This window comes from Glycine max, chromosome 7 (genome assembly GCF_000004515.6).
Source record: "Glycine max cultivar Williams 82 chromosome 7, Glycine_max_v4.0, whole genome shotgun sequence".
Classification (NCBI taxonomy): domain Eukaryota; kingdom Viridiplantae; phylum Streptophyta; class Magnoliopsida; order Fabales; family Fabaceae; genus Glycine; species Glycine max.
In genome coordinates, this window is record NC_038243.2 from 41,838,758 (window position 1) to 41,852,947 (window position 14,190).

Genomic DNA, 14,190 nt, shown 5'->3' on the forward strand with positions numbered 1-14,190 from the left:
GAGTTTATTCTGCCTCATGCATAAATAATTTCATTTTAGTTCATTGGATTATGTCTGAACTGAAAATGGCAGTAAGTCAAAAAGTACAAACAACTAATAATGAGCATTGAATATAATTCACGTACCAATGCTCAAAGGATTCAATATAAAAAATATAACCAAAGATCTAAATCTGCTGAATAAATTTAGATTCAGGAATATCTGCGTTTTTTTCTTTGGAGAATTTGAAGGTAAACTCATTTTTGGAGAAGCAGAACTATTGTTTCTCTCTTCCCTGCAGAAAGAATGTCATCTCTCAACCACCACTCAGTTGTTGTTTCTTTCTTAATTCACTCATTTTCAGAATTATCAGTGTGTCTACACTCTACACTCTACACTCAGAAACAAGCTTGAAACATTGGTGCCCATTGTCGAAGACTCCATGGCTAAGTCAAATTGTCACCATGACTAAGTCCCATATCGATTAGAAGAGAGGACAATCACTCCAGAGCTTATTATAAAACAGACATTATAACACCGTTGTACTCATACCTTTCTCGGCCTTTTGGCTAAGATCAAGTGTAGTATCTGTTCTTATCAGTTTAATATCTGATATGTGGATCATCGGTCCACACGGTATTAAATTACTTTTTTAAAGGGGAGAATCCAACACAGTAGCTTGTTACTGGGATTTTCATGTGTCGCCCAAGTGTTGCACTATAGCATGGGCCTGGCACACCCTATATTTCAGTTTAAATTATGGTCTGTGAGATAATTTTCATTATGGATTCAGGGAATGACCATAGAGGATTGCTTCGGCTTATTTTTTAGTTTATTTGGTTTTCTGAACAGAAACGAGTAAATGAGCATTACATGAATCTAATTCATGTATTTAGGCCCAAAGGATTCCACATGAGAAATATAAGAAAAGATCTAAACCAAGTTACCTCTCCTTCCTTTTGACCAACCTTATGTCTCCTCATTAAATTACCTAACTATACCACTCTTGAGCATCGAATATTTACAGAATGTTAGTCTATTCTTTTATGCTACAAAGGGAAAGAGAAAGAGAGCGAATCTAAAAGAGAAATGATTACTTGTCAATTCTTTTCCTGAATTTCTGCAGCAATCGAAGATTATCATTTTCAATGTGTTTAAATAAGCTTCTCTATGAACATGTGCCGTTCTTGAGCTCCAAGCTTGCTGACATCAACAACCTGTTTCCCTTCAATTTTCTTACCTGCTTCCATGCCATCATAAATAATTTAATAATAAATTAATTCTTAAATTTTATAATTTGTTATTAAATTATTTATAAGACTAATTTATTATTTTTTTTATACTTTCAAAAAAGATTATTACATCACAATTTTGAAGATAAATTTCACAATTTACTCTTTTTTTTTTTACTTTTCCTTTCATTTTTTTATATTTAGGGAAAAAGGGGGGGGGGGGGGAAGATATCTGAACGGGAGGAAAAAAAATACAGATAAGACTCCCTCCTATCCTAAATTTAAGATATTTTTAATTAATTCTCACTTATTAAAATAGTTAATTAATTTAATTAATAATATTAAATTATTAATGATTTATATACTTTTTTCAAAATTATTCAGGTAATTACTTTCCGTGTTAATATGTGTTAGTCATTTTATTATCATAGTAAGACAGTGAATAGATTATTTTATTAACTTATAATATTTATTATAATGTAATTAAGAATAGTTTGATAAAATTAATAATTAATATAAGAGATTATTTGAAAATAATCTTATAAAAAATTTAAAGAATGGATCTAATATTTAGAAACAGATGGAGATGGAGAACTATACTAATTTTAAAATTTTCAAAAAAAAAAAATCTTTTCATTTTTTCCTTTGAAGTTTGAAAGTTTTCTCTTATTATATACTACAATACCAAACATACCCTAGAAATATGAAATTAAATATACAATTTTACATTTTCTACCTTTCTTTCTCATTTTTGGAAATACAAAACGAATTTTGTCTAAATTAGTAAATTCACGCAATTTTCTAACTTAAATCATTCGCCAACTTCTTCAATAATCTAGTTAATTTTTAGCATGAAGGCTTTATTTGTTTCGAAAGGAAATGGGAGGACAGAAAAAAGAAGGAATGAAAAGTTTTTTTTTTAAAAGAGCAATCCTTCTCCGTTTGGTGACGAGAGACAAAGAAGGGAAGCTGTGCAATACGCAAATGAGACAACTTTTTATCCTTTTGTTGTGTTTATTTTGAGATGGAAAGAGAGTTTATACAATCATTAAATTTAGTTAAGGAATTATTTGTCATTTCTCACACTTTTTTTCTTTCACTTCACTTTCTATTCACCATTACAACCAATCCCTCCAAACTTCTGAACCAAATCAGATAAATTTTATTTTAAGAAAGTACCTCTCCTTTTCTCAAATCAAATACCAACAAAATCTTATTTCACTAAATAAAATTCATTACAACAATTACATGATGACATCATTCAACTCAATTAAATATCAAAATTTCATACATGTAATTTAACATATAATTCTTTCGGACAATTCTTCTAATATCCTTCTAATCCATCAAACCAAACACGTTATAGTATTATTAGAAGATTTAGATGTATTTTTTGTTCCTGTATTTTAATGTTTTTTTCATTTTCATCCTTGTAATTTTTTTTTCTATTTACAAGAATTAAAACAAACAATATTTGAAAAACAAACCCATTTTACAAAAATTAAAACAATTTTTTTTACAAGAATAAAAACGAAAAAAAATACTAAAATAAAAAAATTTAAACCTTATTGGAAACTCATTTGTCATCACGCTAACAGTATTTGAACCATTTGTCTCATACTGTACAGATACTTATATATCCATATCCATATCATCACGGTGACCTCACCAAAATGATATCATTTATTAAAAGAATACTAAATTGATGGCATAAATATATAAACCGTGATAATTAAAAGAATATGAAACTGAACCGTAAATATCTTGTATTTATTGATTAATTAATACAAGGCAATTTCCTCAAATTGCTTAAAACTGTTATGGCGTTATCCCTATTATCACATATATAATGGCCTAATAGCATTGACCCCATATTTAACAGGTTCACAGGTTTCATAATCAAGATTCTGTTCTGAACAGGTGAAGTGTCAACCTCGGGTTTTCCCCATATATATTGATGACAGCTACTATTACTATGGATGTATAACATGTCTATACTCTAAACCCAAAATCTAAGACTTACCCAGTTTCTAAAATAATATATTAAGAAAAGGTGGAAGCTTACAGCAGAAAACACCTGATATACAACATTACATTGCCCCATACTCTAATGATTCCCAGTTGAAGGGCTGGAAGACATAATAAACTCTAGGTGAGCTTTTGAAGAGCAAAGCTACACAGACACACACAACTGCTATGGTCACCATGGAGAGCATGACTGGCCTATAAACCATTGCTGTTTTCATGCCACCATAAGCCACCTTCTGCTGGCATGCCCTACATTGACGGGGCATTGCTGTGGTTTCAATCTTCTCAGTCTTTAAGCTTGGAACTCTACATGTCCTATTTCCATCTGATTGCTTCTGCGTTGTGTTACTATCTACAACAGTTCCAGGGATATCAACCAAATGTTGTCTTTCACCTTTTTTGTTGGTCTTGTTCTGGACTAGTTGAATGTAAGAGTAATAGCCCCTAAGGCAAGCATGGTCGTTAGGGGTCAAACCTGTACTGTCCCGGGCACTTTTCCATGCTTCAATTCCCACCTGAACACAACAGAGATAAGGTTAGAAACGTTGTATACTAAAGTGTGTTCAGTGATTCAATCAAGGCCAATGTAAATATACAGAAAACCATGCAAACTTTCCTGCACAACTACTTCGCGCAAAATGTTCACGCTAGAGTACATACTCGCTGAGAAGTCCTAAAGCCATATAAGCCCGCTAGAAACCATTATATTGAACCCAATGATCAAAGGTCCACCTCCTCAATTGAACACTCCAGTGGGAATGGCAACAAGAGAATGGAATAATCATTCCCCACCCAATGTTTGGTGTGGTTATGACTTTCATTCATTGCAACACTAGTCACATTGACAATAGATCCCTTATATAGCAATAAGGTAGGATGGTAGTGGTGCATTGAAGTCGTGGCAAAATATCTTTTTTTGTTTTTTTTTTCATTTCAGAAAAGCACATGGAATACAGATTATTGAATTTATAATACCACGATTCTAATTTGGAGAAAGTGATTGTTTAAACTCATTTTTAGCTCAATTCTCTTCCCATTCTATCCACCTCCATTCCACCAGACTAAATATAAAGTGAAAAGTGGGAGAGACAGTGCTCTAAGTAAAATTATTGAAGCCTTTATAGCCATCTCATTTCAATCTTGGAGACACTGCTCTAAAAGCCTGAAAATACATAAAGCATACAGACAATAAAGGATTACCATTCGTGGATCATTGGTTAATGCATCCAACACATTCTCTGAGCCACTCATACTTGCTGCAACATGAAGAGGAGTCAACCCAGCTGGCCCGACAGTATCAGGTCTAAATAAGAATCTGTCAGGGGCTTCGGCAACTTGCTTCATTTCACTGTCTGCACCATCTGAGGTTTTAACTGGAACAAATCTTAACAGTAGTTCTACCATAGGCCTACAGTTTCTCTTTACAGCTCTGTGTAGAAGACCCATGTTCAACAATGCAAGCTCAATGGAGGCATGCTCTCCTGCATCAACACCACCCTCAAATATAATGTCCAAGAGTTTCTTCATCACAGCACACCAACCATGGTCCATGGAGAAGTCAACAAGCCAAGCGAACCGATTGAATTGGAAGAGATCATGGAAAGGAGCCATGGAACCTAGCTTAAATTTCACATGACTTCTATGAAGAAGCCAACCCATTTCTTGCAAGAAATCCAAAGCTTGAGTCTTTTCTTCCATATGTTGGTTTTTTATCTGGATATCATCAGTGGTTTCAGCTTCCTCAATCACATTTTCCAGCTTGCAGATCTCCGAACAAACTTCTTGCTCTGCAACTATAAATGGAAAGGAACAGCTGCTAAGACCATGATCTTCCACCTGACAGTAAAAATTATCAAAATATTGCTTCAGACGATAGCAGAATAGAAAAATCCACTTCAAATGTATTGCTTTATCTGCAAGAACCATCTTTGCTTTCTAAACTATATGGGACTAAGGTTACAAAAGCTATAAGTAACCAATTGGGAGGCATCAACAACAGCAATATTGAATCATTAACAAAGGAGTTATTCATCAATGACATTTCAGAAGCAAGCACCAGAGCTTTGTGTTCTTCTGTTAGTTTCAGGAATTTTACAGCATACAATCTAAAAATTACAAAATGAAATTAAACCATGTTTCACTTTGCTGAAATGAAAAACCCAAAGAACAAATGCTCAGAATACTTTTGGAGTATGATGAATTGATACTACCTCAATAAACCCCCTCCCAGTTACACTTGGTATTTGACAAGAGAAGCTTAGATGCTGAATGGGTGCATCAGCTCCACCTATCAAATCATGACAACTAGCATGTACCAGATACTTCCCTTCAAGTGCACAGTGCAACCTGGAAATCATTAGCAACAGATCAACATCTGGGCTAATCCCAACAAACAAAAATTAGAACTCAGATCTTCCCTATTTCCAAATCATATACAGAAAATGAATAACTAAATCCAATTTATACCCTGGAACTTAGGTAAAAGTGTCCACACACACACATCCCAAAAAAAATCTCTCTCATCCCTTTGCGAAATTATTTCAGTGGCTGGATAACTACAACTGCACAGTATTTAGCATATGAAGCCACCTTTCTTTCAAAATTACACCCAATTACATTAATGTTTTTGCCTTTTTCTAATCCCTTATGAAATTGTATATCCAGCAGCATGATATACTAGAATCTTTCAAGTCAACAATTTTGATTATTAATAGATGTAAAGAGATTTACCTTGTGCTAGATTGGGAAAGGTTGAAACCTTTCACAATAAACTGAGCACTAGCACTTGCAGGAACAGCAAGTGGATTAATGCATGAAATCATACAATGTTGTGGGCTTTTGAGACGCAAGGGCACATCTAAGACTACCTGACCTGCAGAAGAGATACATGAAATCAAAAAACAGTTTCTAGCAACCAAATTAATGAACAATATGAGTTCTTCATGATACTAAAAAAATACAGTTACATGAGAGGAATGCTCACACAACACACAGTATGAGGAAAAACTAACCGTTATACAGGAAAGCTACAGCGTGCTGCACCCTTGCATATACCCATCCTGTTCTCCAAAATGAATCATTTGATGCAGCAAGAAGCTTTCTCAAGCTTGATCCTAGATTACAGTAGAGCTGCAATATCAAAATAGCAATAAGCACATTTAGATTCCTTTCCCCCTTTTAAATAGATTCATCCAGTAGCCAGCATTTGTGGCATTATATCAAACAATACCTCCTCCCATGCAGATTTTTCAAGACGGAGATATATTGTTAATATGATACAACCTGGCCTTATATAGCTCTCTATCTCCGTGGGACTGCGGGATAACCAGTTGAGAATCTGAAACACAAAATAACTGTAAATCAAACGCAGCACAAAGAAATATTGCTGTAAAATTGTCTATAGCAACTTCATGGCACAAAAAAGTACCTGTGATCGGAGAAGAAGGGGAAAATCAGATGGATCCTTGCCAAAGAGTTTAAAAACAATTCGATCTGTGCGACTCTGTAAACAGTAAACAAATAACATGTCATTCTGAGTCAGCCACAAAAAGTAGACCTACACACTAATGAAAAGGCAAAGAACCTGAAAAGGGGACTTCAAATGATGACCTTGGCAAAATAGTATCTTTATCAGTAAAGATATCTATACAATCATTTAAGTAATCTAAATATTTTGATACAAAGTAAATAGCAGAATTATTAAATTATTCAGAAAAGAGGAAATGGATTTAAATTACATCAAGAGTATACCTGAGCTTCTCCACTGGAACTAGATGGTGATTGGGTAGAGGTTGAATCTGAGTTTCTACTTGTCTGTGGAGGACTTGATTTGAGAGAATCACATTGCAACCATGAGGCATGGTCAATAAACCCCATCCCTGAAGCCACAGGAGGATAAGGCTTCTTATGATTCTCAACAGTATTCTGTATATCATTGTAAACATTATTAAGGTCAATGTTATTCAAGTTTCCCCTTCCTACTTTAGTCTCTGCTGTAGTTAATTGGGATGGAACGCTGTCCCTTGGTTCACATACATTTGAGAGCAGTGGTCCTGAAGGAGGTTTTAAATTTCCTACTCCATCACCTGAAGCTATACATTTTTGTGTCATGCCATTAGCAGGTGTTTCATACTGCACCACCGACATTGGAGGGTCCTGAGCGATGATGCCATTGTCTGTCTTGATGGAAGAAGAAGGCCTGGAAGCTTCAGGAGCATTTGAGTTAAGGTTGGGTTTATCATGATCAGCTCCATGCGTCCCAGCATTTACCAAGCCTTTAGATTCCTCCAGTAAGGGTGCTAACCTTCCACCATTATTTGGACCAGCCAGACTTGCCAGGTTCTTCAGCAGATGAGAGAGAATATCTTGGTTCCTTGTATGATCTGAGCCATTGGCTGCAAATTATAGAAGGCATAAAATGTGGAGTCAAATAAATATGCCAATGATGACATCCAGGATGAAGGTGAAATGCAAAAATGTTCCAACACCAGAGACATCAGTATAACTATTAGCTCAAGTCATAAGCAATTTTCTTCTTTTTCAAGTCAATTTTCAGCAGAACATACAGTCAGGCTTTCTAGCTTTGCAATAGGAATGTGCCAAAAAGTCATCAGAAGGCACAAACAAAAGGAAGTAAATAATCACAAAGATGATATACTTGGAAAACAGAAAATCACAATCATGCTTTTTTTTTTTATCAAATACTTTGTGCTAAAATAAATTTCAATTTGGTCTGGTTCCTGATAAAATGTCAAAAATCAAGTACCTAACTCCTTGTGCCCGCACAATATTCTTATTTAGGCAGATGAAAGTCTTTAGTAGAGCAGAAAAGTCAAGCTATGCTGTTAAAGCTAACAACCTAAGTTTTAACTTGAGTTTAACATTAGCAACAATCAGGTGAAGCTTAGCATAGGAGAAAAGTAGAATCCTCAAGTCATCAAGCTACTAAGAAAAAAATTTATTAAATACAACTGCATCATAAAAGTATAAGAATACCATTTGCAAAACTAGACTATGCAACAAAGCCGCTCATCTCAGGATCTCAAATGTCCAAATTCTCTAAATTAGCATCAACACAGATGACACCTACCTTATTAAGATTTTACAACTAAAAAGAATTATCAAACATTAACAATTAGTAGCATGGGTTCATCATCATTACAGTTACATAGTGCGTCAGCCTAATAAATAAATGAAGAAGAATGCCTAGCAGATAAACTTCGGATGTCACAAATACTTACAATGCAAATTGGTCAGTATCCGTAACAGACTCATCAGCAGATAGTTACTGTCCCTTTGATCGTTCAGAGAGCCTTCATTAACAACAGAGACATCAGGATGAGTTTTTCTCCTCCTCCTATTGTGGCCTGCCAAACGCCTTCGACAACTTCTCTTCCCTTCATCAAACTCTTGAAGAACATGAAACCTGTCAAAAAATTAACAGGTTGCATCCAACTTGAGTACACAAAGGTAGGTAAATGCAGTGAAATTCTTCTATTATATTTTAAAATAAAAATTATTTCAAACAACTTCCACTTAGGACTAAACTACAAGAAAAAAAGGATCTTCCCTTTTCTGAACTTTCATAAAAAAATTTAATATGATGATTACATAAAAAATATGAAATGTATATTATAACCCCCAAGAAATTATCAGTTTGCAACCTAACTGACCTGCTACACTGTTGACAGAAACGTTGCATAACATTTCCCACTAGTGCCATAGTGGCCTTAGAATGAACATCACAAACCTTATGCCGACGGTGGTAATCCTTGGCATTACTAAGATCAGCCCTACAATCTTGCACCTGACAAACGGCACGGTTAGAGGTAGTAGTAGTAGTAGTTGTTGTATTGGTCCCAATTACCTTTGTTTTCTTTCCACTTTTTTCCTCTTCTTCCAGCATGAGAGGGTAACCTTGACCCCCAAGGTTCAAACTAAGAGAACCACCCTCATCATTCAGCCCCTCACCTTCACCTTCAGCTATAACATCCCTCCTCCTTTTCTCCAATTCCCTCTTACCTTCACCTAAGATGAATACAGAAGAAGACAAATTGGTGGTAGATGGATTAGCATTTTTTGCAGGAATTTCAGGATGAGGTGGGAAAAACTGGCAACCCCTACAATCTGATGGCACTGAATTGAGTGGTTGAGCAGTGAAAAGATCACCATCCCATCTCCAATCATTCAAATCCCATTCCAAACTCCTCTTCCCATTCCCAACAACAGCTTTCTTCATTCCAGACACCACAGGTCCATACAAGTACTGATTCTTCCCCCCAAACTCAGCTTCCATCAATCAAAATCTAACTGTTGCAACAAAGCCCAATTCCTATTCCTATTCTAACCGCACCTGCAAAAAACACATCAACTCATAATAAAAACTCAAAAGGGTGGCAGGCCAGAACAGAAAAATTGAAACTTGCAGGAGCATTTTGACACAAGCTTGAGAATTTACATGATGAGAATAAGAATTATTTTGTGGTTTTTCAGGAAGTGGGGAGAAAAGAGAAGAGGTGGCCTTAAAAGGGAACAAGAGAGAAATAAGGAACAGATTATGTGACATCAAAATGTCTCTTTTTTCTGTGCTGACTGCTCAGACTGAGGACTCATGATGAATCTGTTAGTTCTTATATTGAGTGTGACTGTGACCACATTCTCATCATGCCTTGTGGTTTGGTAAAACTTAAGGAATCTCCACTGTCCCAAACCCATTTACTACTTTTCTGGATCGTTGAAAATTGAGAAACATAGTTGAATTTCTAAAAGTAAATAATATATATATATATATATATATATATATATATATATATATATATATATATATATGATCACGGACCAGCAGTTATGAATAAAGTGCTCGAGTGTGATCATAGATATAGTATCATACAATAGTTTTTTTGTTTTTTACATAACAAAGTATCACTAGTTTTATTGATAATTATTGTTTGTTCAGATTCCCTCCTCATTTTTACTGAGTTCTCTCTTTTCAATTATATTCTTTTTATTTAGAATACTGAAATTCAAAATCTTATTGTAATCTTAGTAACATAGAATAGTTTATGGCTTTGTGCTAGTATTATTAAGAATTTTTTTTACTGTCAAAGTTTAATATAAAAATATTTTTAATGTATAAGTTTTACATTATCAATTAATTTTAAATATATATATATATATATATATATTATAATTTTTAAGATACGTATTGTAAAATTCACAATATTATTATATATAATTTATAATTAAATAGCAATATAAAATTTTTACTCTATTTATGTATATATTATTTTTTTTATTAAACTGTTTATCATTTTAATCTCTTACCTAATAAAAACATTTTTACAGTTTGTTTAAAGATTAATATAAAAAAATTTACTCTATCTATCACAAATAATTTCAGATGTAGTTTTTAAAATAATTATGATAAAATCAATAAATTTATATTATTATGAAACAAAAAATTTAGAATGTTAGTAAATTTTAATGAAAATTTTGTTTAGATAGTTTTCTTAAAATTACAAAGAATATTTTCTGGTAGTGAAAAAAAAAAATGCAGAGAATCTAGCGCCAGCAAAATTAGAGAGAATCTCAAATTCTCAATATCTGTGATCAGGGATCTCAATTTAGAAATTAAAGGATCTAACTCACCCATTAATAAAAGACTTAAATAATTTTTTGTTTATAACATAGTACTTTTTTGTTTTTGTTCTTGTAAATCTTTTTTCGTTTTAATTCTTATAAAATATATTTATTTCATTTTCTTCCTTAAAATTTTATATGAGATTTTGAGTGATTTTTGAACAATGAAGATTCAATTCATGAGTTACCGTATAAGCCAATTTTATCTACGACATAAAGATTCATTCATATTAAAAAAAAAAAAAACTTGTGGTTAATTAGGGACGCGTCATTAAACTTTTTAGCTCAGAATGTGAAAGATATTATAGAAAAATGCAAAACAGATAATAAATACCTCACAGTCTAGTACCTTTTTTCAAAATATCTTGAACAGATGATAGTATTATTTTACACATTGTGGGGGAAAGAGATTGTTCACATATCTTCCTTAAATTCAAAGGGTAATAATTATAGGTTTGCATACAGGAACTGAAAAGTAAAATAAAAATAAGTATATGAACACACTTTTTAAAAAAAAATATGTTTAAAGTGTTCGATAAATAATCAAATTTTATTTTAAATTTCTAACAAATTTTATTATTATTTTAAATATTTGATATATTAATTTTTTTTTGTTGAGTTTTTAACTTAATACCATCACAATTATTAATAATATTAATAAAATTTCAATATATCATAAACTAAAAATAATAACCCCCTTCCGTGCGAGATCGAAGATAACCGTCTCTCTCAGGCAGCCATATAGTTTCTGAGGGAAGCTGGCTTTACTTAAATTGATAAATGGTAGTACGAAGTTCTACCAAAAAAAAATTGATAGTGGCAAGTACCAACTATTGAGGGATGATTATTCAAGCAATTAATCCTACATTTTCACTTTAAGGTACGTAGTAGATGAACTCACCTCATATATCATTCATTGTTTGTGTCCAGCCTTAAAAGGTAAATGAAAGCTACAGATCTTCACGTGGGTCTGAGCAATTGATTGAAATTGGAAAAGGGTTTTTAAAGTGACTCAAAATCCACATGGGAAATTCTTTAGATATTATTGGCATTGCGATCCAAACATTTCTCTGGAATTAAGGTTTGGATCAACTCAACTACAAAATCTAGTAGTATGGCCTTATCATTATCGAAACTTTGTAATTTGAGCCAACGTTACTAAATCATGTTTTTCTCAAAAACATTTTATATACTTTTTTTTCCTTACCATTGTATCATCTCTCCTAATTAAATATAATTTTTAACTTAACTAACTATTATGATTAACTCTCAATAAAAAGGCCCCGTGCAATCTACAGAGACTAATGATTCAATAATAACACGAAAACGAATGGTGCAATAAGTCTAACAATAATATTAATATAAACTTTAATATTATCTTAAAATTTGAATTTTAATTAATTAATTTGTGACAAATATTTTTTGTCGCTATATTCATTACCAAACATATGCAACCGCTTTTTTGATCGCTAAAACAACAGCGAGATAACCTAGCGCGAATTGGATTTACTATCGATTTTTTTTATTGCTAATTGAGTCGCTGACATGATTAGTGACCGATTTACTTTATTTAGCCCCAAAATCATAGGCCGCTAAATCATCTTTTATTTTATTGTATTACACATAACATCTATCTATCTTTATTTAATATTTACAACAATCTCTTTCACAAAGAGTATCAGCATAATTCTTTCAAACATTTAAGAGGATTCATGTAGAAATTAAAAAAAAAAAAGTGATGTTGTGCCTAGGTGTGACAAAATAATAGATCTAAAAAAATTTAATTCAAGATCATGGTGGATCAAATCAAAATAATTCACTAATTCATTTTGACTCATTTAAAAAATTTGATCCATTCATGATCTATTAATGAAATTTAATATTTTTGTCATCATAATATTTATATAAAATATCAACTAACTTAATTAATGATTAATCATCGTCAAAAAATTTAACTTATCACCTTTTGATAAAAAATTTCTCTCTATTTATATTTTTTATTTGCAAAATTTAAATTTAAAATCTTATTTAAAAATATTAAATTTAATATTACTCGAATTAACAACTTATTGATAAGAATCATAGAAAAGATTCAAACCTAGAATATTTAATGATAACAATTTTTAGCAATGGATATTCCACCTATCCATAAAAAATTAAAAATTAAATAATTATTATAGAAAAATTATATATAATTATTTATGATTAGATTATAGTATAAATTATGCATTGCATATTTTCTTCTGATTGAATGATAGTGTGATTGTTCTTTTCACCATTTTGTTATATTTTACAGTTTACACATATAAGCAATATAGCTCTAGCTTAATTGAACAAAATTGAGGTGGTTTTATTAATATACATGCATATCAGATGTGTGTCCAAAGACAGAGACAAACTGAATCTGTCCTTCCAAATTCTAGACTACCATTGGATTTGACGTAGCTTTTTACCCAAAAATAAGATTTTAATTGATCCTCTAGGACTAGTACCATAACAAAAAGCTAGTATAAGATGCTCTTGGTTCTTGGCCCCTTCCCTTTAATTGCAAGCCAGTAGGTCCATTACATGCATTAATTAAAATGGATTTGAATCAAACATTTATACAGTGTCTGGATCAGGAAAGAACTTTAGCATGCGGGTTCCTCCTTATCACCACCACCTCCCTCAAAGGTCCTACAAGCTAAATGTTCTAATGTTCAAGAAGATATGTTATATTTATAAAATAAAATTATATAATAATTTATACAACACTTTGTATTTTCTCAATTTTCATATATTATCTATTTTATTCATATTTTCTCTCTCCTTTTTATTATGAATATATGGAAAATTTCTCGGTTAACAGTATATGTTCATGTTGTATCTGAATTGAATACCGACACATGTACAATATAATTGTTTTCATTTAAGAGAATTATTGTATTATCATCAATCTTTTTATGTACGTTTTTTTTAATCTCTGGATATATATATTAAAAAATCATGGCCACAACATTGAATATGACATTTTTAAAAAAAAATTTAACTACGTTTATACTTTCTCAATAAATTTTGTAAGAGATTATAGATCAAGGAGCATACGTTGATAATGTCAGATCAAAATAAATATAATTTATAAAAAAAATTTGGAGAAAAATACAAGTTATATTAAAAAAAAAAGTAAATTGTGTTCCTCTAATTTAAGAGACGTTCTTGCCCAGCTTATTTTATAATATAATTATTCTTATTGGGTGATGAATACGAGTTATATTTGAGTTTGTTTTAAATTACATAAGTTGTTGTGAATTTTTTTGCTTACGGAAATTCTCAA

General features: G+C 32.0%; 1 protein-coding gene and 1 non-coding gene across 3 annotated transcripts; one reads left to right on the forward strand and one right to left on the reverse strand.

The window, feature by feature from the left end:
* Positions 1 to 527: 527 nt before the first annotated feature.
* LOC113002242 (U2 spliceosomal RNA) lies at positions 528 to 723 on the forward strand. Its single transcript, XR_003267786.1, has one exon. It is a non-coding gene; the product is annotated as a U2 spliceosomal RNA (small nuclear RNA).
* A 2,237-nt stretch (positions 724 to 2,960) lies between these two features.
* Positions 2,961 to 9,958, reverse strand: LOC100780152 (squamosa promoter-binding-like protein 1). Of its 2 annotated transcripts, XM_003528551.5 has the most exons (11): positions 9,697 to 9,958; positions 8,912 to 9,591; positions 8,480 to 8,664; positions 6,990 to 7,633; positions 6,667 to 6,741; positions 6,469 to 6,576; positions 6,251 to 6,368; positions 5,970 to 6,111; positions 5,450 to 5,585; positions 4,440 to 5,075; positions 2,961 to 3,754 (listed from the first exon to the last, which is right to left on the reverse strand). In XM_003528551.5, the coding sequence occupies exons 2-11, from the start codon at positions 9,532 to 9,534 to the stop codon at positions 3,302 to 3,304; spliced, it is 3,120 nt and encodes a 1,039-aa protein (XP_003528599.1). In that variant the 5' UTR covers positions 9,535 to 9,591; positions 9,697 to 9,958; the 3' UTR covers positions 2,961 to 3,301. The 2 variants fall into 2 exon arrangements, with proteins under 2 accessions (XP_003528599.1, XP_040873346.1); XM_041017412.1 differs by having other exon boundaries at positions 8,912 to 9,958.
* Between the last annotated feature and the right edge of the window lie 4,232 nt (positions 9,959 to 14,190).

Excerpts from the sequence above, each read along its gene's own strand:
- LOC100780152 (XM_003528551.5), bottom strand. The coding sequence starts at position 9,534 with ATGGAAGCTGAGTTTGGGGGGAAGAATCAGTACTTGTATGGACCTGTG. Across the intron at positions 6,742-6,989 it reads GTTCCAGTGGAGAAGCTCAG|AGTCGCACAGATCGAATTGT; the intron begins GTATACTCTTGA and ends TACTGTTTACAG. Across the intron at positions 3,755-4,439 it reads TAACCAATGATCCACGAATG|GTGGGAATTGAAGCATGGAA; the intron begins GTAATCCTTTAT and ends TGTTGTGTTCAG.